The sequence below is a fragment of the Eschrichtius robustus genome, chromosome 16 (assembly GCF_028021215.1).
Source record: "Eschrichtius robustus isolate mEscRob2 chromosome 16, mEscRob2.pri, whole genome shotgun sequence".
Taxonomy (NCBI): Eukaryota; Metazoa; Chordata; class Mammalia; order Artiodactyla; family Eschrichtiidae; genus Eschrichtius; species Eschrichtius robustus.
The window spans coordinates 10,512,485-10,539,664 of record NC_090839.1 but is presented as its reverse complement, the minus strand read 5'-3'; the positions used below and the strand labels follow the sequence as shown (position 1 = coordinate 10,539,664).

At 47.6% G+C, this 27,180-nt stretch overlaps 1 protein-coding gene across 2 annotated transcripts in view; it reads right to left on the bottom strand.

Annotated features, from left to right (window-relative positions):
• The window catches only part of NFATC2 (nuclear factor of activated T cells 2), a 153,788-nt gene that overhangs the window by 92,577 nt on the left and 34,031 nt on the right, over window positions 1-27,180 (bottom strand). For both annotated transcript variants that reach the window (XM_068565643.1, XM_068565642.1), the window contains exon 3: window positions 23,163-23,334. In XM_068565643.1, the coding sequence (XP_068421744.1) occupies window positions 23,163-23,334 (172 nt within the window). The remainder of the gene's footprint in view (window positions 1-23,162; window positions 23,335-27,180) is intronic.

The window sequence follows — 27,180 nt, the reverse complement described above, 5'->3', positions numbered from 1 at the left end:
AAATGAATTAATTAAATAAACTTTATGTCACTACCACAAATAGGAACCCAGGATCATCAGTCAGCAATCAAAGGTGCACATAAATACACAATAAAATACCGGTGCCAAGAAAATAATTATAAATGTTTTTTAAAATGCTAAGTACCACAGAATTCATCGACCAGGGAACCCCAGGAAACCCCAGTTTGAAGAACACTGACTGACACATAAGTCTGTCACAGGCAGTGCTAGGGGAAGAGCAGAGCCAGGGTTGGGAGCCAGGCGATCACCAAGGGACTTGTTAAAAAACGACCTGGGTCCGCACCCAGACACAGGAGAGGCTCAGGAAACCTTTTGCTCAAGGAGCCGAGAAGCTCTACAAGAAGAAAAAGTACCACTGCCCTGCCCGTGTGCTAGCAGAGGGGTCCTTTGTGCAGAGAAGGAAGTGGAAAAAGAAAATCCACCAATGTATAAAACTTCGATGCATTTTCCTGAAACCAAAAGTGACCATCTTCCAGGCAGCTGCTTGCCTGTCTGTCTTCCGTGTTCTGTGTGTGCAACTGCAGGGTCTCCAGGGCGGGCTAAGTGTTTAACAACCAGTTCTCCACGGTAATGTTTGCCAATTTCCGTGGTGTAAATACTCCCACCATAGCTGATTCCAGTCTACCAATGCAATGTCACCGGATTTGGCAAGAGATGTACAATGGCGGACCATACAGACTATTTCCCCTGTACGGAGACAATGGATGTAAATAACCTCAGGGGCGCAGATGATAGGAAAATGTAGCAGAACTCCTGAAAATTTAACAATCGGTTCCCACGAGCCAGTACAAACTGGCAGGGCCACACCCCTGGGTACACGCGGGTTTCTACACACGTCTGTTCTCGTGCACATCCGCTCATGTATCTGTCTGTCCATTTCTCTCTCTTCTCCCACTGATGGAGAGCGTACACACACTTGCCCCCAGCCCACGCTCCGTGAAAAGCGTAAGGATCTCTCTGCAGTCTGGCCCCCTCTCCACTCGGCCTCCCCTCATCTCCCTGCTGCTCCTCCTCCAGTCTCCTGCGCCCCCCCATCCCACCCCCGGCCGCGCCACAAACGCCCCTGCGTACACCAGCCTGGGCTCCTCTGGGGCGGCCGTATCCCTGGCCCCGATGCTCCAGGCTCCTTCTCACCCCAGCAGGAGCTAGAGCCTGGTCTTTCAATCCAATCACACACATCTTCCTGTCTAGACAAGGCCGCTGGCTGCGGGGGCCCGGGAGTGAATGAATTCGCAACCCTCCACACCCTGGCGGGGCCATGCTCTCGCCAGGGCTCCGTGGGGCTAACCCAGGGGGCGGGGAGGGCGGCCAGAGGACCCTGCTCGGACCTGGCACAGCCCGGGCTTGTCCCAAAGCCACAGGGGAGACTGCACTGCTGCCGGGAGCAGGTGTGCGTGAGTGTGGCCGGGCGTGTGGCGTGCCACCCCCAGAGAACCGGCCGTCGGCAACGCCAAGGATCATCCATCATCGTCGCGTTGAAAAGTGGGAAAACAAACAACAAAACCCCGGCCCCGGCCTCACTTAATGTGAGCCAAATACAAAAGTCGCAGGAGAAAGCCTTTCCTCTTTGCGCTTCCCTTTTCCGGTCCGGAAACACCAACAGGCCAAGATAAGGGCGGCGTGGGGCCCCCCTGGATGGTTTCAAAGGGTTGGCACCAACCCACCCCCGGGCCCACTCCCACCGCTAATGGCCTCCCCCGCCGCCGGAGCCCGCGGTGGGAGCGGGAGGCGGCGGAGCTCCACGCCAGGGGCTTGTTAGAGGTTTAAGGCTCACGTAGCAGCAGGGAGGAAACGCAGCCTGTCAAGAGGCGTGATAAAGCGTCTCCTTATCGGGAGCTTTCCTTTTAACTGCCTCCAGTGAGCGCCGGGGCTGCGCCCCTGTCAAGGCCAAGCATGTTCCTTTCATGTCGCCCTGCGTCCCCCGGTCACCGCCGTGTCCGCGCGCACACGCAATTGCAGCACTGGTGCTGGCGTCCTCGGCTTGGGGCCCGCATCTCCAAGAGGACAGGATACTGACCTGCAAGCCTGGGCCTCTGGTTAGCCATGTGACATTTGCAAAGTCACCCAAACCTTCTGGGCCCTGGTTTTGTCATCAGGAAACCAGAAGAAGAGATTTCAAAGCAGTAGAAGCCAGGGATGTGGACTTGTGGGGTGGGGGGTGGGGGGGGGTGCGGTTGGGAGCTGGCCGACCCAAGCTCAAGTCTCAGCTGTTGAACTCACTGGCTGGTGACCTTGGACAAGCACTCAGACCCTCCAAAAATGCTTCTACGTGTGTAAAATGGAAACAGCGCCTACCTATGTCATAGGCTCATGAGAAGGAAATGAGTTATTACATATGCAACTCTTAAAACAGTGCCAGCACATAGTAAGTGCTCAATAAACGTTATCCATCATCTTCATTTGATTTTCAAGGGGCTGTTGTGGACACGGAATGAGGTTTGGTGGCATCATGTCACAACTGCATGATGTGAAATCAATGACGTACCAGAGAAATCGTTCTGGTCTTACAGGCCATTCTGCTCACCTTCCCACTCACAGGGTGAATGGCCCCAGATGGACATGGTGAATCTACTATCCGCGATCGGGGAGAAACCCTCCCCTTCTGTGACTCTCATTTGCCAGGCTATGGACACAAGCCAGCTCCTCCACCTGAGGCAGCTCTGCAGAAACAGCGCCCTGGCCCAGTGCCCCAGAAAGATCCAGCTGTGCTGATCCCCCGACAGGCCAGGGAGCAGAGGCAGGACAGAGTCCAGCTCGGTCCACACACGGCTCCCTCGTCTGTGCCAGTGTCAGCACCAGGGCCCCGGGCATGACCCTCTCCCACTGGGATGAGCAGAAACACCGAGCAAAGAGCCTGGCCCGGGACATGGTGGCTCTGACCACCAGCTTTCTCAGGCCCCGTCTGTGTCTCAGATCTAAGATTCGTCAGAACACTGGCCCCCATCTGTACAAGGGGGATAATAACAGGCACCCACCTCGTGTGTCCTCACTGCCATGAGGATTAAATAATACATGTAAAGAGCTTAGAACGGCACCAGGCACATAGTAAGTGCTCAATAAATGTCAGAGTTACCATCATCACCAGCACCATCGTCATCATTAATTTCAAACCTTCCTCTAAGGTAGCTCAGTGTCATCATTCATTAATTTGGTTCATTAGTCTCCTTAGAAGAGAGGAGAAGGGCGGGGCCCACGCTGCTGCCTGTGCCAAGCCCGGAACCAGGCACTGCGCCTCCAGACGACAGCTCAGAGAGGCTAAGTGAGCTGCCTAAGGCGCCCAGCTCGGAAGGGTTACAACTGGGAACGAAAAGCAAGTCCAGAGGCTTCCCCAGCCCGTTGCTTTTCTGCTACACCTGCTCCTCCTATTTCCTCTTTGTTTAAAAATCATCCTTTTACTTTCAAGTGGAAACACAGCACACATCAGTGATTCTCTTACACTTCACTCGTAAGAGGTTTGTTATTTCATGCCCCAAAGCCCTTTCCTTTGCTGCCGTTTTCAGATCTCTGTTCGTTCCGTGGGCAGCCTACCCCGGCCAAGAGTTGAACACGGCTCCATCCGAGTCCTGAGACTCGGGACCTGTGGGGTGTGAGGGGCTGGAACCTGGCTGGCAGCAGTGAGGCACCACTGCCCCGGTCACCTCACAGCGAGGGAGAGATTCTCACCTCCCACGGCAGGGAGGTGAGAGGCCGAGAAGCCACAGTTTGCCAAGAAGGACTTTTGGAAGGAAAGGGAAATGAAGTTTGTTGTAAGAAGGAAACGCTCACTCTAACTCCTTAAGGATTAGCGAGGCCTTGGTGGTTGCCCAAACTCTGAAGTCCTCTGTTAACGGAGAGAGATGGTGACGGAGAGGACGGCCACTTACTGTACCGAACGTGACAGCAGACGGGTGTGCCCGCCGCCTGCAAGTCACCCACACTTGGAAAGGAGGCCAGCCTGGGACCTAAATGGACACCCAGCCACCCGACGGTCACTGGGTTGTCAGAGCTGACCTCCAGATGGGCAAAGTAAGCCTCCACCCAAGTCTGTGGGGCTAGAATCCCAGCTACCCCAAAGCCTCCTTTTTTGACCCTAATACTCAGCTCAAAGAGAATGCGGCTTCTCCATCATTTCAGGGGAGAGGAGAGACAAATTCCATCTCAAATGTCCGAGATGAAACTGAGCGCTGTGTCAGTACCATATGTATCCTGTCTGGGGTTCAGCCTCATCCAGTTCTGAGCTGGGATTTCCTCTGCCGACTGGCAGAATGCAGATAAAATCTGCAGCACTCATTTTTTTAGCAAGTGTGGAATTTTGAGGGGCCGAGGGAAGCAAACTAGCTCCCTGTTCTCAATCCGTGGGGTTCAATTCCATTACTTTCTGAGCTCGAAGCCCCACGACAAACACACCCATCCCCACTCCCAGGTGCAGCAGCTCAAATCAACCCCGCTGGCCAGGTCGACACCCCAGCGTGTCACCTGAAGAGGAATTTAATTCAGGTCTCAATTATCCCTCCTTCTTCCCTGTGAAAAATCTGTGCATCAGAACAGACCCCCACCTACCTCCTTCTACTGAAATGAAGGACAGTAATGTGAGAAAGGGAAGGTCAGCTTTGTAATTCAAAGTCTCACTTCTATATTTAAGAAAAATGACTTTGGGTAAATGCTTAGACATTAAAGTCAGTGAGACCTGGGTTCATTTCTCCAAACATTTCCCAAAACAGGTAACAAATCCCTGTCCAGGATCACCAACAAGGTGCCCAGAGGAACCAGGTAAGGACTTGAACGAGCAAATTGGGCCTGGTTAGAACTGGGGGGATCTGGGACTCCAGCCCTGGTGTAAAGGGAGGGCAGCCCCCAGCTCCTGACCACTGTTACCGTGCAGGATGCGGGCCCAGTGTTGCCAGATCTTCTGATTATTAACATCAGCCAGAAATCCAACTTTTTATGAGAAATCTCCTAATCTATAAATGCTGGTAACTAATGTCAACTGTTGTTTGAAGCCCTGAGCTGCTAAAACCATCTGTGGACAGACTCAGGCCTCGAGCTCTTAGACAGTGTGCTGTCAGCTCTGCACGCTTACCAGGCTGTTCCTGAAGCCTGGAACATTCTACCTTCACATCTCTCAACACCCCAATCAAATGTCACCTCCTCCCAGAAGCTGCCCCAGATTCTCTGAGGCGGAGTGATCTGTTGAACCCAGACCTTCACCATCCCCTCCCTCTATCACATCCCTTATAGACTTTACCCTTATCTCAGTTACAAAAACAAACAAACAAACAAAAACTAACACTTATGGGACTCATTTTACCAGGCGCTCTGCTTAATGCTTTACAGTCGTCATCTCTTTTTCAAGTACCATCATCATCCTACTTTATAGAAACAGAGAGGTTAAGTAACTTGCCCAATGTCACACAGCCAAGCCAGTAAGTGGCAGAGTCAGGATTCTAACCCAGGCCATCTGACTCCATTACCGCCTCCTATTAACCTCTTTGTTCAACTGCCTCCCTCGTGACCTCAGTTATTCCCATATCCGGTTCTCCCTATCTCAGTAGACTGAGTGCTCCCCGAAGGCAGGGACTGATCGATTTCTCTCTCCATCCAGGGTGCACAGCTGACACATGGTAAATATTTGCTGACTGAAGAAGGGTTGCTGCCCAACCTGACCTCCTAGATACCCCTGGAAGGCTCTGGGGGCGGGTGTTAGGGTGCCATCCAGGGGCACTGCATCCAGGTGTACCATGTTCTCAGCAGCTCAGCCGGGGGGTGGCAGATGCGCGCAAGAGGTGACGCAAAGCTTCCCACTGAAAAACGTCACTCCCATCCTGGCCCTGAGAGGGGACGCAGGTCTGACCACAAGGCAGGACTCGCACCCACGTCCCCAGCGAGTCACAGCCTCCCAAAGTCCGCCTGCCACCTGGAGATGCACTTTCCAAGGTTGTGCCTCGGCCCAAGGAGAGGGCAGCGACGGGCCCCCCTAACCTCATCCCCAACCAGGGATCCAAAGTCAAGGAGCCAATTCTTCTGCTCCCTTGTCAAGAAAATAACACATCCACCAAAAAATAAACACACGAAAAAAGAATGCGTGGGAGCAGGGCACACGGGCGTAGAAGAAAGAGCAAGAGTATGTGGGGTCTCTAGATACACACTTGGCAGCTGCTTTGGGGGCACCGTCTGAACTCGGTGTGATCCTGTTTCTGTACAACCAGCCCTTGGTAGAGATGCCCGGCGGAGCACGAAACCACCTTTAACCCCCGCACAGGAGCCCACGTTCGGACGCCCCCCTCCCCCCGCCACTGGGCATCCACTCCGAGTGCAGTTCTTGCAGCTCCTTCCACCCGCTGAGCCCTCCTCCCCGTTGCTCCAGGGGCAGGACGGGCTGTGGAGGGTATATCGGAACAGGAAGAAGATGGGGTGAGATCTGGGAGGCGGCCTGTGTGGACAGAGCACTTGGGACACAATAAACAAGCCTGTTGCCTTGTTCAGAGCAGGACCCCAGGACCCCCAATCCCAGCGCAGCCCTAAAAGCATGAGTTCAAAGTTAAAGTTAGACACACGCAAAGCTGCAGCCCCCAGGGTAACTCGGAGCTCAACAACAATCCTCTCTTTGACTGAAAACCACAAGGAAACACCCACGGCATACTTCTTGATTAAAAAAGGAAAGTGAAAAATAAGGTTTTTTTTTTTTCTTCTTCTTAATCATTATAAAACTAACTTGTGCCCATTCCATCAAGTCACGACTTCTGTTTGCCGCAGGCAAGGCCAAGTCACGTTGGGCAAAGAGACGAGGGGCCGCGGAAGCCTGGGCAAGTCCCAGTGCTCTGAATTGGTCCTTCTTAATTGTTGTACTTCCTTCCTTCATTTCCTTTAGCACAGGAAAGCCACCGAGGGGCCGCCTGTGTCAGCACACCCGTCACCCCAACTCCCTGGGCAGTGTTCATCCAAGGGGCCAAGGCAAACCGGGGCTCTCTAACACCTCCAAGGAACAGCGGTGACACTCACTTAGCCAACGCTCATGCACAGATTAAGTGCCTCTAAGTGACAGGCGTTGTGCTTGGGACTGGGATGGAGCAGTAATGGAGGGCTGATGGGGGGATAAGCGGGAGGGAGGGAGGGATGGAAGGAGGGGAGGAAGGAAGAATATATCAGGCTATGAAAAAAAGCACCGTAAGTAAAAAGGGAGGGGATGGCAGAGGAAGGAGTAGCTATTTTGATAGAAGAATCAGGGAAAGCTTCCTTGCAGTGACAATTAAAGAGAGACTTGAGTGAAGCAGAGAAGAGGGCTGTGTGGATATCTGGGAATGTGAATAGCAAGTGCAAAGGCCCTGAGGCAGGAGCCTGCTTGGAGAGTTTGAAGAACAGTGAGAGGCCAGTAGAGTGAAAGTGGAGTGAGTGAGGCAGAGCAGAGAGGCAGGCAGGGACCAGATGACACAGGGCCTTGCAGTCCATGGTAAGGAGTCTGTGTGTACTGGGTGAGAGGGGAGACACAGGAGGATTCAGAACAAGGGAGTGCTGTGGACCCATTCACATCTCAAACAGATCCTCTGGCTGCTGGGGTGGGGAGCAGACTGGGCAAGGGGCACAAGTGGAGCTAGGGAAACCAGTTAGGAAGCTATAGCTGTCTCCCCAGACGAGGGAAGATGACAGCTCAGCCCCAGGAAGCAGAGGGAAGGTGGTAAGATATGGTTTAGCCAGGGACCACCAAAGTATCAGCACCACCCTCCCTGGCACAGATAACACAGACCTGTAACAGATGCCAACAGGTAAACAGGATGCACATAAAAGTTCACAAAGCAAAGAGAAGTGCGTGAGAAGGAGAAAAAGATCAGAAATCTGAAATGGTTCCACTTACCACCTGCATAAGCCTTACCCTGAGCAAGCCACACATTTCTTGGGGGCTCAGTTTTCTCATTATAACAGGACCCAATTCATAGGGTAACTATGGGTAATGCAAACTGGTACTTAATGTCTGGCATGTTGTACATGCTTGATAAAAAATACATTCCTAACCTCTGCTTTTAACAGTCTGAGTGGTGGCTCTGCCAATTTAGTCACTGTGTAATCTTTATAATTCACATAATTGAGTCACTGTGTAATCTTTATAATTCACATCATCTCTCTGAGCCTCCATCTGATAAATGCAAACCAATGATGACGGTACCTACCTCAAGTCCTCAGCGTGAGATTGAATGAGACATTGGCTTAGCAAAAAGTCTGGCCCTCAGTAAAACAGTAACTGAGGCCCTCAATAAAATGGTAGCTGAAGCCCTCAGTAAGATACTAACCAAAGCCCTCAGTAAAATGGCATGAATCTGACACACCAGTCATTCAGCTAGATGATTTCTAAGTCTCCTTCTAGCTCAATCATCCCCAAACTCTAAACAAGCCAGCTTCAAGTCCATGAATGAGTCAACCCTGGAGGTAGGAAATGATGCAAGCGAAGGCAGGCCAAGGTGAAGAGAAGCTGGAACTCCCACCTCAAAGTGAACAGAACTAAACGCAGGCACCTCTACTCAGGTGATACCTATTAATCTGAGACACAGAATCGTGTAAGTTTAGTGGTGGGAAGGAGCTTACGGAGCACTACCCCCTTGTTTTGGAGCTGAGGCTCCCACAACGCAGGGAGAAGTGTGTGGGCTGAGGTTGCACAGCCAGGCAAAGGCAGAGGTGGGAGCTGACAAGGCTCCCCGCGCTGTCCCAGCCAGTCTGGTTGGTTAGAGGGTAGGAAGGAGAAAACAACAAAAACCCCATCTGTAAGAAAGAAAATAATTGAGTAGGGATGTCTTTTAGACTAGCAGAAATGCCTTTCTTGCCATCAAGAGTTAAATTCAAATGGCTTAAAGGGCCAGGTAATGTAAATGAACTGAGCAACCGGTGCAAAGACAGACGAATGTCCCTAACCTAAAGACATTCACACTCAGATTTTTTCTCTTTTTAAGAATTATACCACCAGGGCCACTGCTAAGATACCTGGCACTTTTGTACAAATTAGGAGAAGACACCTCTTCCTCTGCACCCTTAGAAGGCATGTGTCAGAACACTGTCTTGATAAATATGCAAATGTGAATGGTGCCCTCATGATATGCAGTGTTCTTGTGCAGTGCACTGCCTGTGCAACTGTACCCAGTGACACATAGAAGACTTCCCTGGGCTGCAAGTTGGGGACCTCTGTCTACATTCCATGGTCATATAAAAGGCACTGAAATGCCACAGCAAAGGTCATGCGAGAAAAAAAAAAACAACATGTTCACTGTCAATACCTAACTCCTAATCAGAACCCACCTCTGAACTGATGTCCAAAATGGACACCAAGAAAGCTCCCGCCTCAGTGCCTTTGCATTAGCTATTCCCTCTCCTACAGCACTTTCCCTCAAGACAGTGACACAGCTTACTCTCTCACTGCACTCAAAATTCTGGTTAAATGTCATCTCCTCAGAAAGTTCTTCCCTAAATAGCATCCTCACCACCTCACAATCATCTTCCATCCTCCCATCCTGCCTTATTTTTCTTCTTATTGCTTTTTACCAACACTAGGTTTACTGGTTTGTTGTATATCTCCCTCCACCCAAACACCAGCTCCGTGAGAACATGGGATTTTGTCTGTTCTGTTCACTATTCTATCTCCATCTCCAGTCAGCAAACTTTTCCCATAATGGACAAGACAGTAAACATTTTAGGCTTTGCAGGCCACATAGTGTCTGTCGCAAGGACTCAACTCTGCCAACGTAGCACAAAGGCAGACACCTTTTTACATATTTACATATTTACAAATTTACATATTCATGACAATATGTAAATAAATGGCATGGCTTTGTTCCAATAAAACTTTATTTAGAAAGGCAGGTGGCGGGCCGGACTTGGATGGCATAGTTTGTTGACCCCTGTCCTAGAATAATGTGCTCCAGACTTCAATATGCACACAAATCACCAAGGCATCTTGTAAAAGGCAGATTCCGACTTGGCAGACTGTGAAGCCTGGGATTCTGCATTTTGAACAAGCCCCCAGGGGAGGTCTGTGCTGCTAGCCCGTGGACCAAACGAGTGGGGAGCACCCAGCACAGGGCCTGGCATGTGGTGGCAGCACAATCAGTATTTGTTGAATAAATAAGAGATAAGCAGAAAACCACTCAATCCTACTCCACACTCTTCCTGCTACTTTGTAACCATGGCATCCTGCCCTTGCTGATACAATCCATTGCTTTTATCTTCAGTGTATCATTTTCTGATGGAGAGAGAAAGCATATAGGCATAGACCGGGGATACAGCCAGTGTATGCTGATGGATTATTTTACATCATTACGCCCGGGGTCAGGTAAAGCCAAGGCTTAACAAACATTTACTTGAGGCAGGTTCCAAAAATTGTATTCATTAGATCAGTATTTACAGTTTTATAATAAATGTCAAATTAGGAAGATGGGATTCCTTTAACAGAAACCTAAGCTTCAAGGGGAGAGGTCAATTTGGTTAAATAAACGATGCCAAGAAGATCAACTCAGCTTCACTTCCTATTTGGAAAATCACAATGTGATGCCTTTTTAAGCTCCACAGTAATAACTGCTTTGATCATTTATAGGGAATTTTAAGTGTGCGGGGCATTCTGCCCGTGATGATGCCCATGATGATGGCGATGACAACAATGGATCCAACCACAAGGACAGACACAAACCCTCTCTTGAAGGACACTCAAGAAACTGGTGACACTGGGGCCTCAGAGAGAGGAGGTGGCCGCCGGGGTATGAGGAGGGAGGCCGGTCTTGCCCTGTGCATCTCTTGTATCTTTCAAATTCTGCATCATGTGAATGCATTTCCTTCCCCAAAGTTAAACTGTAAAAGAAACCAGAGCGGCCTGCACTTAGCACTGTCTTTTACACACATGCTCGTCTCCTAGATCCTAAAAGAGAAGTAACTTTCTGTCCAATTTGCCGTTGGGGACCTTGAGGCCCCAGGAGGTCAGATGATCCTTGTTCACAGTCACACCACTAGTGTGGTAAGAACAACTCAGGCTGAAGGACAAGGATGGCCAGGTAGGTCCCATGACCAGCTCAGCACAGGTGGGATCATGGTTTGCATTTGGGAGCCAAACCCTCTGGAGACGCTGAGGTCTCAGAGCCCAAGTGCAGGCTACACTGGCCTCCCTGGGCTCTTAGGCTCCAGGCCTCATACCAGGACATGATCGGGAGTGTCCACAGAGGCCCGCAGTCCATGCCCCCCACCAGGCCGCACAGCCCCGCAGGCCGGCTATTGTTCTGCACCTGGGAGGGGCCTGCTGGCTGCTGTGGCCAAACCCTGGGAGAGAAGGAAGGCAGGTGGAGGAGAGGGGAGCAGGGAGACAGCAATGGACGGCATGAGTCTGAGCACCCTGACAAGGGAAGAATTTGCCGTGATGCTCAAATAGACTAGATTTATTTCCTGAATTTTTCAAAATACCTAAGCAACAACAGAAGCCCCTAGGCACAACCTGGAAAATTATCTTAGGATCATCAAAGATTTCTACTTCTTCTTTGTGGCCGAACTAGTTAAGTGTGCAGGCTTTGGCGCTAGATGCTCTAGGTCAATTCATGGCTCACCCACTTCCTGTGTGACCTTAGGTAAGTTACTAAACCTCTCTGTGCCTCCAAGTATTGCCTGGAAATCAAGGTAGTATTATATCCATTTATTCATGGAAGGCACATAAAGCAATTCCCAACCTTACTTGGAGCTTGGTAAATGCTATTTTCCCCCTAATGTCATGAAAATAACCTGATACAGACTCAACTAAGGAAGCGGGGGCAGGAGCTGGGTACTATGAGCTTAAGTGTGCAAGCGTGAGGAAAAGACTGAAAGGAAAACGCTGAAGCAATGACACTAGTCCTCTCCAGGTGACAAAGGGTGCTGTTTGGTTTCTTATATTTTTCTGTATTTTTTAAACAATGAATACATACTAAGAAAAGAAAAATAATTGAATAAAAATTATATACATATGTGTGTATCTTATGCACAGATACACACATATATATAGTGTCTATATATACGCATGTGTATATTTACATATATATGTATCTGTTTATATAAAAAATATATATATATAATCTATATATGCAAGTCTGTGTGTGTATGTGTATATATATATATATATATATATATATATATATATATATATATATATATATATACACACACACACACACACATATACATCCACACAAACTTTTTCAAACCTGTGTCAGAATGTTCAGAATCAGCCACCCCTAGGTAGTGGGTCTGAGGACCATACACAGCAGGGGAAACAGTTTGGCCAAGGAGGCCAACAGCTGTGCTTTTAAATTCAGCTTCACCACGTGTGGGCTACATGACCCTGAGCGAGTCCTCTGACCTCATCCAGGGCACGTGTCAGTAAATTATGGGCACTCGTATCATCCTATCATCATTATCTAGCTCATGCCCATCCCAGCTCCGGGATGACAGCATGAAATCCAAACTTCCACGTGAGAACAAAGGCTCCCTTTTTCTATCCTAACAGGATGGTGCGGAGGAAAATAAACAATAACAGGGAATAGTGACAACGCGCGTACATGGAGTGCTTGGTGCAAGCCAGGCCCCGTTCTACGCACTTTCCAGTCTTAAGTCTTTTATCTTTGCAAAGACCCTAGGAATTGCCCCCTCTGCTGAGTGGTGTGACCTTGAGCCTCAGTTTCCTCATCTGTAAATGGGGTTAATAATAGCACCATGACCTCCTGCAACTGGCACACAGGGGAAGCTTGGTCAGGGTCACTAGTGACCACGTGCCCCCTGGGGAAGGCACTCAACACCTCTGAGCCTCATTCACAGAGCAGGGGCAGCAAGCCTGCCTGAGCCACTCCATGTGACGTGCTTGTCACACAGTAAGTGCTCGATAAACAGATGCAATTATGGGCAGAGTCAGCCCACAGTTTTCCAGGAAGCTCAGAACAAGCAGCTTTTACCTCCACGCTGTCTCCCAGGATCCAGAGAATGGCTCTGCTGCTCTCACAGAGGGAACAGGGCCCGTGTGAGAGGCCATCACCTCCCCTCTCTCCCGGGGCATGTTGGAGCTAGCAGGTACTTACAATCCACCTCTAGCAGATGCCTCCTTTCTCACAGGACCAGAGACAGTCTTTGTTTCTCCCGTGGTCCCTCAGTGAAGAAAGTGAAGGCCATGATGGGACCTGGATGCCCAGCGCCGGGTCCAGGGCTCAAATCACACCACCAGCCGGGTGCTGCCCAAAGATGCTACAGAGCAGCCTTTCATGAGCCCTGTCACGTCTTACCCTCATGTTAAGCCCCGGCTGGAGCTCTCTGTGCTGGGGCTTGATGCAGAGCCGGCTGGGAGCAGGTGATAGATGAATGAATAGGTGCGTGGAAAGATGAGAAGCCAGAAGCTAAAAGCCAAAGTCAGGGCTCCAGTGCTTACTGGCTGCCTGACTTTAGGTAAGTGACATTAGCTTCCCCCCTGCCTCTTTATCCATCTGTATAAGGGGAATAATAGCACCAACTCACTGAGTGATTGCAAGGATGAAATAGTATCACGTATGTAACAAACGATGTGTAAATAAACAACCCTCAATGTGTAAATAAAGTACCCTAAGTTAGTCTCAGATGTGGTTAACTCAACCAGAAAAAACCTGAACGGGCACCAGGATCTAATCTTAGGCTATCAGAGCTTAAAATACCCCAGATCCATGTCAATCTTTCTCTCTCAATCAAAGAACATCAGCAGATTAAAAGACCACTTTGTGGGACTTCTCTGGTGGTCCAGTGGTTAAGACTTCGCCTTCCAGTGCAGGGGGTGTGGGTTCGATCCCTGGTTGGGGAGCTAAGATCCCACATGCCATGGGGCCAAAAAAACCAAAATGTAAAACAGAAGCAATATTGTAACAAATTCAATAAAGACTTTAAAAATAGTTCACATCAACAACAACAAAACAATCTTAAAAAAAAAAAAAAAAGCCTACTTTGTACCCAAGATCACACGGGGCACTTTTGCTTAGAATCCTAACAACTCTTAACAAAACAAAACAAAAAATCTGAAAGATGTAGGTCTTTACTACTTTCTAAGTGAAGAAGCTGCAGCCCAGACAGTTACCCAGAGTCCCAAAGCTAATGAATGCTAGGACTGCCTTGCTCCAAACAACCTGCTCTTTCTGCTACCAAAAGGTAGCACAGGGCTTCCCCGGTGGCACAGTGGTTGAGAATCTGCCTGCCAATGCAGGGGACACGGGTTCGAGCCCTGGTCTGGGAAGATCCCACATGCCGCGGAGCAACTGGGCCCGTGAGCCACAATTACTGAGCCTGAGCGTCTGGAGCCTGTGCTCCGCAACAAGAGAGGCCGCGATAGTGAGAGGCCCGCGCACCGCGATGAAGAGTGGCCCCCACTCGCCGCAACTGGAGAAAGCCCTCGCACAGAAACGAAGACCCAACACAGCCAAAAATAAATAAATAAATAAACAAATAAAATTTAAAAAAAAAAAAAAAAAAAAAAAAGAGAGACTGGTATAGACAAAGAGAGGGTAGTGAGGATGGATCCTCCTGAAGTTGGCCTCAGCATCCCCTCCCCACCCCATCCTCATCTTTAAAGGAAAAGACTGGGTCAAGCCAGCCCTAGATGTCTTCCCTCTGAAAACAGGAGAATCTCAGTGTGATGGGCACGGCTGCTCAACCCTGGGCACTCCGGCCTCCCCCAAGACTGCAACCACCCACGTGCCTCCCGCCCATAACTGATCTCTCAAAAAATCCAGTTTGCTTGACTTTCAGAATATACCCAGAGTCCAACCATTTCTCATGCCCTCCACTCCCCAGTCCTGGTCCAGCCACAGTCCTGTCTCGCCTGGACCACTGCAGCAGCTCCTAGCCCATCTCCGTGCTCCTTCCCCCAGCCCCCCCGCAGCCTGTCCTCATCAGCAAGGCAGCCAGAGGGATCTTGCTGAAACCTAGGTCAGACCCGGTCTTCCCAGCTCCCGCCTTCCTGCAAGTGAAAGTATTCAATGTCCAAGGCCCAAGTGTGCCCATCCTCTTTCCTCCGGGCCTCCACCCCCTCCTCCTCTGCCCTGACTCAGCCTGCCCTTCCCACGCAGGCCCCCGCTCTGCTCCCAGACCGCACCCAGCGTGGCCCCGGCTGTCCAGGCCGCCGTGAGCACTCATCCCCAGAAACCCGGACCCTTTAGTCCTTCAGCTCCCCCTTGGCTCAAATGCTACCTTCTCAGGAAGGCCTATCTGACCACACCCAATTCCCCTCGCCCTGGCAGTTTTTCCCATAGTACTTATCACCTTCCAACGTACTACTGAATTTTCCTATTTATTAGATTTATTGTTTATCTCACTGCAGCCAGAACGTCAGCGCCACGGGGGCAGGAATTTCTGTCTGTTTTGTTCACGGCTGCATTCCCAGCGCCTGGAAGAGTGCCGAGCACCTAGAAGGCGCTGGGTGAATAATTCGAGCAAACGAATGAATGAGCAAAATGCATCCCTGATGACCTCAGACCACGTGCTCCTCCTCTGAAGCTTGAGGATCACTGTTTCACTCCTCTTCTCCTTTCCTTCTCCAGAAGGTCTCATCGAACCTCTGTAGTTCTAAGCAAACGCAGCAGCCCTGATCAAGACAAATTAGCATCAGCAAGACCTGCTTCCTGTTTCATGGAGCCAGCCTCACCGAGCACAAAATTTTATTAGTCAATGGAAGCCAACATGCCCAGTCAATTGCCAGAGAAGCGCAGCTCTCTGTCACGACTCCAGTTTCGCCTGGTCAGGAGGAAACCCCATCTGGCTTCTTTCTCCCCTGTCTTAGATATAATTTAAAGTGAGTCGCAGAGAGTACAAAAGCCAAAATCCAACAGGATGAAAATCACTGTCCCGTAATCTGTTTTACGAGATGAAAGCTCGGAGACTTTACTAGCCTCCTCCAGGATGGGAAGGCGGTAACCTGGACAGGTGCGCCCCGGCCCCCTACTCTTCTCTCTGCAAAGCTCATTACTGTTCCCCAGGATGAAATCGAGATCAGGTTTCTGCATCTGCAAGGAATTTCTCCTAAAGGAACTGCCCATGTTTTTTCCATATGTCTGAACATCTGTTTGAAAGAATCAGGAGTATTGTCTTTGGAGGTGTGTACTGTGGTTAAACAATCTCAGATTTTGACTACTTTATAACGAAAAGGATGGCTTTCCAATCCTTCTTTCAGTTGAAAACACGTCCCAGAGAGTGGTAAGAATAACGTTTATTGAAAACCCCAGCACAAAGATGGATGAGGAAAATAATGAGGTGTCCTCTACCGGGAATTTCTATGCAGGATTATGGTTAAAGGGTCTGGAAGCAGCCAGGGAAAGGATTAAATGACAGTGGCATTATACAGGCAACTCTCAGCTGGGGTATTATGAGATCCCATAAGCTGAAGAGCTATGGAAACGCTTAAAGCCCAACCTTGCAAAAGCTGCCTTTGAATGGCAGTTTTGTCCACCAAAGGACCGCTGCTTCCTATCCTGAAACAGAACGAGGAGATGATGGCAGGGTTCCACCAAAAGGCATGTGGCTCTTTCAAGGTGAATCAAGTGGTTCCCTTTCTCTGATCCCTACAGGTCAAAGTCACGTCAAAGAACTAAGATTCCCAGGCTCCTCAGAAAAAACCATAAACTTGCTCTAGTTCCACGGGATTTAGAGCTTTATAGGAGAAATGTCCAGGGTCTGGCTGCGAACAGAGCTCCTTCCCTAACTGGACAATTCTTAGAAATCGTATAAACATAGCCTCTTTCCTACCTCCCTTTCTACTGATAACCCTTAACGTAGCACAGTCCTTATTAACCCCCAGAGGCTATGAACTTGAGGATATTTGCCTTGAGCTAAATCTAACTCAAATTTTGATTTAGTAGCCAAAATATAAAAATCAGAAATTATACATAAAAATTCAGATTCCTAGCTCCCCTTAATAAAAACTGTGAAACCTGGCAACTTTGGTTCCCACATGGCATAACCGAGGGGGGCTGAGTACCAGCTGCCTCCTTCAGAGACGGTACATACTGTGCTGTGCCCTACTCCCCACCACTCTCTATTGCTCCCTGCTTGGCCAAGGCAGTCATTTCCTTCCATCGTCTGGCTCCCACGAGCACTCAGTTTGTAATCTTGTTTCTGCACTCACTTCTTTGGTTCTCTCCTTAGTCCACTCCTTCTAGAGAGATGCAGCTTGTTATTGAGGGTATGGGAAATAAATCCTTACAAGTGGATATGCACTAAGCCCTGTAGTGATGGCCTGAGCGTTAGAAAGTCTATGACTCTGCTTCTGAGCTCCAGACTCATATACCGAACTGCCTACTTGCTGTCATTGCTTGGATGCCCCACAAGCCCTTCCTAATTCCCTCACCCCAAACTGAACTCGTAATCTTCCCCTAGGAAAATGACTGCCTCCCCAGGTCTTCCCACGTGGCATATGACACCACCCTCTACCCAGGCACTCCTTCACCCCCCCACACACCTAAGCCAGCACCAAGTCCCGAAGCTCACACCTTGGAATCCATCCCCTCCCCTCCCAATGCCACCTCCCAGTCCTCACCACCTTAACCTTCCAGCCGGCACTGCCACAGCCTATCAAATTCCCCTCCCTGCTTCTTCCCGTAGAGAAGCCCACTCCTTAGAGGGAAGCCCAAGTGATCCCAAAAACATTAAATCAGAATCATCTTCCTCCCCTGCTCAAAACTCGGCACTCCCTTCCCCTTGCCCTGAAATAAAACCCTAGTTCCTCATCTTGGCTTGTGAGTCCTGCCAACCATCACCCTCCAAGCTAAACTCAAGCGACACTGGCCCTCCTTCGGCTCCTCAGACACACCAAGTTCTTCCCAGCCTCAGGACCTCCGTGTGTGCCGTGCCTTGTGCGTGGAACACGCTCCCGCCACCACCAAAAGAGACAGAGACAGAGAGAGGAAGGGCAACTTTCCTGTCTTTGCTGGCTCGATCATCTGCTCCAGGCCCCAGCTGGTAAGTCACCTCCTCAAAGGGATCCTCCCTCCCTCTAAAGCAGGTCATCCAAGTAGTACTTTCTTGGCACGGTTTGTTTTGTCAAAGCACTTACCACCACCTCCCGCCCCAAGTTGTGAATCCAACAGATGAACTCCTAATCAGCTGTCACGTCCTACCTTGGAGTCCAGGTGTCATCCCAGATGGCCCTCATCTGGCCTCCCTGACACACCCACATCTCAGCAACGGTCACACCAACCATCCTGGTCTACTTGGCATATCTGGTGCCCCTTGAGCTACATCAGGGCAGGGACTGTGTCCATCTCACCCATCATTACATTACTGGCGCCTAGCACAGTGCCTGGCACAGAGCAAGCCCTTGACAAAATGTTCACCGAATGAATGAGTCATGAGATCTGAAAAGCATTTAAGGTTTGGAACAAACTTTCTTCCAAGATCAAGTGACATTCAAGAGAGAGGAAAGAAAAAAGAAAGAAAAACAGCTGAACACAGCATATGCTTAAGATATGAAATTTTACATGTAAAGAAAGAGAATGAAATGGTCATGTACTCATTTTATTTTCATATAAAGAGGAGCATAAAACCACTAGGCATGCAAAAAAAAAAAGTGAAGTTTTATAGTGTGGCAAATAAAAAAGAGAAAGGTGAGGACCAATCATCGAGAGGGGGAAAAGTGAGCCATGGTACAGTACAGAAATAGAAACAGATGGAGAGATAAGGAGAGAGACAGAGATCAAGAAAGAAACCAGCAGAAGCATCTAGGCAAGGTACAAAACAGAGCTTCGCTGCTCTTCTGGGAATGAAAGGGCAACCCTCCAGATTTCGAAAGGGGTTTTCGCACCTACTTAAAGGTTAAGAGCCCTTGTCTTCTTAAAGTCCCCTCTTCTCTTCATTTTTCAAAGAAGTTTTTAAAAAACTGACTTCCTATGTTAAAAATCAGGGGTTAGCACATCTCGTTTTGAAGAGAACCCAATCTATTCAAATGATTTTTTTTTTAAAGACTTCACTTTGTGTCTTTTTTTTTTTAAACATCTTTATTAAAGTATAATTACTTTACAATGGTGTGTTAGTTTCTGCTTTATAACGAAGTGAATCAGTTATACATCTACATATGTCCCCATATCTCTTCTCTCTTGCATCTCCCTCCCTCCCATCCTCCCTATCCCACCCCTCTAGGTGGTCACAAAGCACCGAGCTGATCTCCCTGTGCTATGCGGCTGCTTCCCACTAGCTATCTATTTTACATCTGGTAGTGTATATATGTCCATGACACTTTGTGTCTTTTGAGGATATGGCTACAGATTTTTAAGTCATACGTTGAGTTTTCAAAGTTACGAACAAGAAGAGGGGCGGATCCTGGGGAGCTGTTGGAAGGAGGGGCGCGAACATCAAGCATAGCGTAGTGGGCATCCTCGGAACTGCATGTCCAGCCCATTCCCTTCTCTGGAACTTTCCGTGGCCCCAGCCCCTGATGAATGGGTGAGCAGAGCCTTGCACTACACATGGTCTGACCTCTCCGGCCAAGCTAACTGGACCGGGGGTGGCGCCCTTCCCTCCCCCCCAGGGCCAATTAGAATCTCCCTGAGGGTCAGGACTTGGGCTCCAACGAGCTGGTGAGGGGCTAGAACACGGACAGCACAGAAAATCGATAGGCAGGAGGGCCTGGTGGGCATTTCTCCACCAGGACTTCCCTGCCTGGTGAGAATGAGGCGGCAGGGAAAGCTGTTCTGCAGAGCGATGTGGAAGACGAGGAAAGCTGTGTAACAGGCAAAGCCAGACACCTGAATCCAAATCCTGAGTCCACCATTCAAGAGCTATGATCTTGAACAAGTTCCTGGACATCTCCTTGACCGAACTGTAACTGCTTCTTAGGGCTTTTTTGAGGATTAAATAAGTTAACACAGATGGCACTTGGAATAGGGTCTGACATGCGGTCAATGCTCACTAAGTGTTAACTATTATTAGCATCATCTTGCTGAACTGTAAGTTCATGACGGTGAGGGTTTCTGGCTGGTTCGTTCATACCACATCCCAGAATCTAGAACCATGCCTGGTACATAGCAGTGCTCAACAAATGTTTGTTGGATAATCAGAGAACAAAGATACCACATAGCTCTGAAAGGATAGACACCATGGACAGAGCCTCCTAAAGCTTCTCCTTGTTTCTTTCCTGCTTTTCCCATCTCAGGGTAAAAGCCAAACTCTCCCCCATGGCTACTCGGGCCCTGCCCGCTCGGGCCCCCTCCTCTCTCCCTCTGGCCCTTCATTGGTTCCACTGGCTTCCTCAAGGTCCACTGACACAGTTTGCCTCCTTTGGCCTCTAAGCATTTGCACATACTGTTCCCTCTATGCACCATCCTCCGCCCCCGTCTCTTCTTCAAGGAAATGTTACCAGGGAACTCTTCCCCCCTCTACACTGGCTCCTCCATTTTACACACCTAGAGCCTCATGCACGTTTCCTTCCTGCCACTTGCCACAATTTGTAATTTTATCATTTGCATGATTATTTTATTATTTTTTTTAATTAATTAATTTATTTATTTTTGGCTGTGTTGGGTCTTCGTTTCTGTGCGAGGGCTTTCCCTAGTTGCGGCAAGCGGGGGCCACTCTTCATCGCGGTGCGTGGGCCTCTCACTATCGCGGCTTCTCTTGTTGTGGAGCACAGGCTCCAGATGCGCAGGCTCAGTAGTTGTGGCTCACGGGCCTAGTTGCTCCGCGGCATGTGGGATCTTCCCAGACCAGGGCTTGAACCCGTGTCCCCTGCATTGGCAGGCAGAGTCTCAACCACTGCACCACCAGGGAAGCCCTTGCATGATTATTTAGTCAATAACTTTATACCCCCTAGATCATGAGCTCCATAGAGAAGCTAACCACCGCTTCTCTTTCAGTCTTCATTGTATCTCGGCATCAAGCACAGTATATGGCAAAAGGTAGGTGGTCAACAAATACTTGCAGAACGAATCCACTTGTTGAATGGATTGACTGAGCAAAGAAATAAATCTTGGACTCATGACCATGAGTCCAGGTTCTTCTTGAGCTGAATCTCCTGACCTGATGATATGTTACCCCAGTAGCCTCCCCATATAATCCCCTTTTTCTAATCTGCTTTGAATGAGTTTCTCTCTCTGTTACAACCAAAGGCTTTGACTCCAGCACACACTAACACCACCTCCAGGCCAAGAGGTTCCCATCCTAGAGCAGATAAGCCTTGATCGATCGATAATGATATGAAGACTTTCTTTTCCAAAAATCAGTTTTCAAGCATGACAGAGTAAATAGTACCAGACCAGCCCTACCACCATAAACAACTATAAAATAGGACAAAAGTTGATAAGTCAGTTGCTTTCAGGCAATAGACAGCAGGCAGCGTAAGACTGTGGTCCATGAGAGAAAGGAAACATAGGAGGTGAGCCCATGTTCACTGCAGCTCTCTGCCTGGGGACAGTTTCCCTCCCACATGCAGGGAGTGGAGTTCAAGCAGAACACAGTGGTCCTGCTCAGTTGGGGAGACAGAGTTCAGAGTCCCAGGCTGTAGAAGCAGCTAGGATCTGTGGGTAAAGCATCAGAGAGGGGGAAGGTGCTAGGGGAGCTCCCCAAGTCCTTGGCCAAGGGCTGGGCTGTGTAAGCACAGGGAAAGAATGTGCAGAGTTTATCAGAGAGAGGCAGCTATAGGGTAAAAAGGGAAACAGAGAGACTAGAGGTTGAGCAGGGCTGGAGTACTGGAATTCCAGCCCACCAGAGAGGAGTGACCTCCCCACGAAGCATCCAAAAAGACTAGGCCTTAAGAGTAAGGTCATGCCTTAGAGTAAGGGCTACTTTAGACCTGCCCTAACATGGTCTAAAACCTAGCCTCAACTAGATCCACAAAAGAAGGAATTTGATGGCTAACCCCATGAACCTGAAGGGCATGGGGAACACCCTGGGCTTTCCACAGGTCTACCTTAACAAAGGGTAAAATCAAGCCTATAAAAGTTCAATGTGATCAGCCAGTAACTGAACTACCTTTAGAGGAAGATAACAAAATCAAGAGTCTCTACAATGTCCAGTACACGTCATCATCACAATGTCAGTATACAGTCAACAATTACTAGACATGCAAAGAAATAGTAAAATGTGACTTGTGGTAAATGAAAAGAAGCAACGAATGCAAACAAAATCCCCAAAAGGCTGTGATGTTAGATTTAGAAAAAGCAACTGCCAGGATTTATAAGTTCTTAATATTATCATTAAAGTCCTTAACCAGGTATATACACTCAAAGCTACCTGTGAAGATTTTAGGGTTAGGGGTTTGTATGTTTGTTTTTTGTCTGAATTGTACTTGTGTCATGTAGTTTCAGTGGATGCTCAAGAATCTGCATTTTTAACAACTACTCTAAAGGGTTTTGATGCACCATCAGATTCTTATCATAGAATACTTTTACTTTAAGGCAAATTTAAAAGAGTTAAATTAATTTAAATGTATTAAAGGGCTGGTTAATTGAGTTGGTTGGTGGGCACCAGTCAGCAATTCCTGGTTAACCAGACTATACAATCAAGAATATTTCAACTCAATATTTTGGAGAAAAAAAACAGTTCTCCACTTATTTTGAAAAAAAAATCTGAGGTTAAATCAAAAGCCACAGACATAAAAGATAATGCTTAAGGAAAAACCAGGAGGAAATGCTCAGAGTATAATGTAAAGTGAAAAAAAATCAAAGTACAAACTACTATAACATCAAGTATAAAAATGTACAGTGATAGACATTGCCATGTTTATGAATAGAAAAAAAGGCAACAGGAAATATATCAAAATGCTAATAATAGTTATTTTAGGTATTTGACTCTGCGTAGTTTTAACTTTTCCCCAGTTTTCAATATATTGATTTTCCTCAATGGACTCTCATCTGAAATTTAAACACAAAATGATGGCATCAGAAACCTTCAATACAGAAACCTGTGCAAAACTCTAGTGGTCTCTCAATCAGAAAGAGAAGGAAGAAGAAGCTTGAGCATGAATATCATTTCTATTCTTATCCAGCTCAGTAAAACTTTTGTCTATGGCTTCTGAGTAGCTGGATTAGCTTCTGATACTCAGTCTCAAATTTCCCATCCCTCAGAGGAATAAGAGGCTAAGACACATACCTCAACCTAATAAGCACCAAGCAGTAGCTCAGCAGAAGTAAATCACCCAGTGATAAATGAGGACGCAAAAGGAAGAGAACTCAAGGCCATACCTGAACCACAGGGTGGCCGCCGGTCGGAGCTTTGACAGCCCCTCGGCTGCCTTCTGTCTCGTAGTGAGCTCGGTGATGTGGCTTGGGCTGCACCTCGATCCTCAGCTCATAGGAGCCTGACTGGTGGGAGAGTGGCCACTCAAGTGGAGGGAGGGATGCAGTCACTGGGATGCTGAAGGAGGAAACAGAATCAGTCATGTGTACAATAAATCATATCCCGTCAATCTGTACAATAAACATAAATGGTCCCTTTTCTGAAAATCATGTCCAATGGGCATATGATAAAATGTTGGCTGTTGGGAGGCACACATTTCTCAGACATGATAGGTAGGGCTCTTCACAAGGTAGAGATCTTTTTCATTCTCTTTCTTTGTTTTCTCTTCCATCTTGATGAAGACAGAATGACTGACATCTCAGTTTATGAAGCTAAGTTCATAATATGACTGTTCTAGCATGTTCTGAACCACTGTAGCTTATTTTCCTCTGGAAATTTTGAAGAATATCACCTCTCACCTCTAAAGAACATCCCTTAGCCAGGATGTTTTCCTTTTCCAAAGGAGTTAAGTGTGGGAGAAGGAACATTGAAATAGAAATCAGGGGCCCCACTGTGTCACTAACTTGCCATGCGACGTTAGGTATGCAACTTCATCTTTCTTATCCTCAGTATCCTGTAACCACAAATGGACTAGATGACATCTGAGAGTTTTTCTAGCTCTTATTTCTATGTCTGATGTCTCAAATAAAAGTAAATTTAGGGAGAGGCCATTCCCAGTCACAATCATTACTTCTTGGGTCAAGTGTAGAACATCTAACCACAGAGAGGTGTCTGGTTTTGGTATGGATGAGCCAAACCACTCAGACTTCCTACAATTAAATGAGGAGTAAAGGTCAAGAGCATGACTGGAGTTACACACCCAAGTTCAAGCCCCAGCTCCACCTCTACCTACCTGTGTGACTTAGAGCAAATGCCTCTATCTCCCTAGGCCTTAGTCTCCTTCAACTGTGAAATGGGGATACTGAGATCATATAAAGAGCTTAAGCACAATAACTGCTCAATAAATATTAGCTATAATTATTTTTTCATGTAATATAGTGTATATTTCAAATAAATAGTTACTTCCTGCAGACGATCTGACTACAGTATTAATGGTATCGGATATGTATGCTTTGGCATCTGAATTTGTAAAATCTTTGAGGGCATTACGTTAAGTTTCATTTTATTATACAGTCTCAACCCTACCCAGCACACACATCAGGTACTTGATATGAGGTTAGAATTAGGTCATTGAAGAGGTGAATGAAGTCTTGACAATCTATCTAGACCATTCACTCAGAGCCCAAGAGAACCTAAAGACATTTTCCCAAGATCACAGAGCAAGACACAGCCAAGGCTCCAACTTAAGTCTCTTGACTCCCGGTCCAGTGCTCCTTCCACATCTCTACACTGTCTCTTATCTTATTAATTTATTTAAAATAGGCCCAAGAAAATACCTCATTGATGGAATGAGTCTAGAGCAATGCCTGAGATTTGCTAGGTCGTCAGTGAATATTCAGTGGGTGGGCGGACGAATGAATGGAAGGATAAATGGATGAATGAACCAGCAGTTTTATTTCAAAGAACACCCGTATGTTCAAAGTAGCTTTGAAGTTGCAAATGCATGGATTTGTGTCACTATGTCCTGATTTTTCACATGCAGGAGAAAACATTAATCTAATCAGGACAGTCTTTCCTGCTAAGCCCAAAACTGCTAGAAGCTAACATTATCAACTGGACTTAATTAAACATTTGCAGGGAGGCCAATTCTATCCCTTCTCTCTTACAGCAATTCCAAGGGGAGAGTGGAGGGGGGCAGAAGCCCCACAAACTCCATCAGTGCCAGAGCCGAACTTGAACATACAATCCAACTTACAATTCCATCCTCACTATGCAAGCATATCTCCAGCCCTTCTTTATAACCACATTGCCTCCTGAAGCCCCTTTAACTCTGAAGTCTCAGGTGTCTAAAGTGCCTTTATTTCTACCTTAGTTACAGTTCCAAGATGCCTTCAGGCTTCTGTCTACATCCAAGGTGCCATATATGTTAAATACTCTTATTCTCATGTATGCAAGTTAAAATTTTCTAAAGTTAGCAAAATAAGGTTCATTAAAAAATCACTCCACCCCTGTATGAATCAAAACATTTAGTGAGTAGAAGATTCAATGGAATATCCCTAAGTATCAACTTCTAATTTTGTTTGGTTCTGGAATAGGTGTTTGACAACCAAAATATAATCTTAAGACTCAGACCATTGGAGCCAGTCTGACATCCTGCATTTGAATTCCAGCCCCCTGCTGAGTTATCCACACTCCCTGAGATAAATATCATCGTGAGACTTCTTTGAATGCTCTATCTTCTCAATCGAATAGAAAATTCTTGCAAATATCTCACTGGCTGGCACAGATTGGCACTTGCTAGGGACTAAAGGATTCTAACTCATCAGAACCTCTCAGATCAAGCCACATAATGGAGAGGGAAGGATTTTATATACAGTAAAGTCTCAGATAAATGCCTCACAATCGTATTTTATATTAATGTTCCTCCTCACTCCCAAATAAGTCATGTTTTGGAGACTGATCAAGGAGTTGACCAGAAATAACAAGGAGTCAGGAATCTCGAATTCTGATTTCCAACTTGGTCATGAACTAGCTGGGTGCTGATGGGCGTATCACTTCACCTCTCTGAGCCCCAGTTTCTCAACCTGCACCAGGCGTTGATCTTGATCAGCATTCCTAAGGTGGCTCCAGGAAACTTTAGTCTCAGAACTCTGTGGTCAGATGGCCTTTGAAATCACCGCACATTCTGTCCACAGCAGGGAGCGGTCCCTACACAAAGGTGTCTATTAAACTCTATTAAACCCAGAAACTCCTTTCCTTAAGGGACTGACTGACCTATGATGGCACTAGTGTTCTCAGAACCTGCTTTGGAGGAAACATCAGACCAGAAGCTCCATTCAGTCCATTTCGGTCGGGGTTGGGGGCAGGTGGGCGTGGGGAAGCCAGGCCCAGTGGGCACGGCCCTAGGTTATTCTCAACCCCCCATCAATCAAAACAGCTCTACATTACCTATTTTGGCATTCAACATTTTATTTGAAAAGAAGAGGCTTCCATTTGCTAAAAGCAAATAACACTTTGAAAACGATTGGGATAATGGGAATAGCATAAAGCTTAGATTCTTCACCTAATAAAGCAGATAAAATAATCTCTGCTCCTAATCTGTGTACCTCATTTTCCTTATTATCAAAATGAAGATAAATATATAACCAAACCAGGTTTATGTGAGAATAACATGAAATAATCCAGAGAGTACTCAGAAGTGTGCCTGGCACACAGCTAGCATCCTGAAATGTTGGCGATTATTATTGTCACTATCATCACTCTAACAGCTACTGGGGACTCAATCTCCTAGCACACGGCTCATCAGTGAGGAAGCAACAAAGCGCTTCCTCTGTAAGGATAAGATTCCCCGATAACAATAACAGCTGTCTCTTTCATGAGCTCTTACCTATGTAGGTCCTATGCTAAGAGTTTGATATATATTATCTCACCTAATCCTTAAAAAAACAAACAAACAAAAAAACCACGCGGTAGGTACTATTATTATCCTCATCTCACAGGAAATGAACCAAGGCCCAGAAAGGTGCTCAATGAGAATGAAGGTCCTGATTGATTAGCAATGTCTGCCCTGGGCACGGCATCCAAAAGGTGCTCAATGAGAAAGAGGGCCCTGCATGATTAGTGATGTCTGTTATGGGCACAGCAGGATGGCAGCAGCAGACATGCCCATGATCACACAGCCAGTGAGTGGCAGAGCCAGGACTCAGATCCATCCCTGGAGACCCCAAGCCTACATGCTGCTATTCATGCATCTCTTCAGCTCGCCAAGATTTTAAGCTCCTTGAGGATTATGGCTCCCACATTTTTTGAAGGCCTCCATATCACTGATTGCAATACTGAGGCATATAGCAGATGCCAACAAAC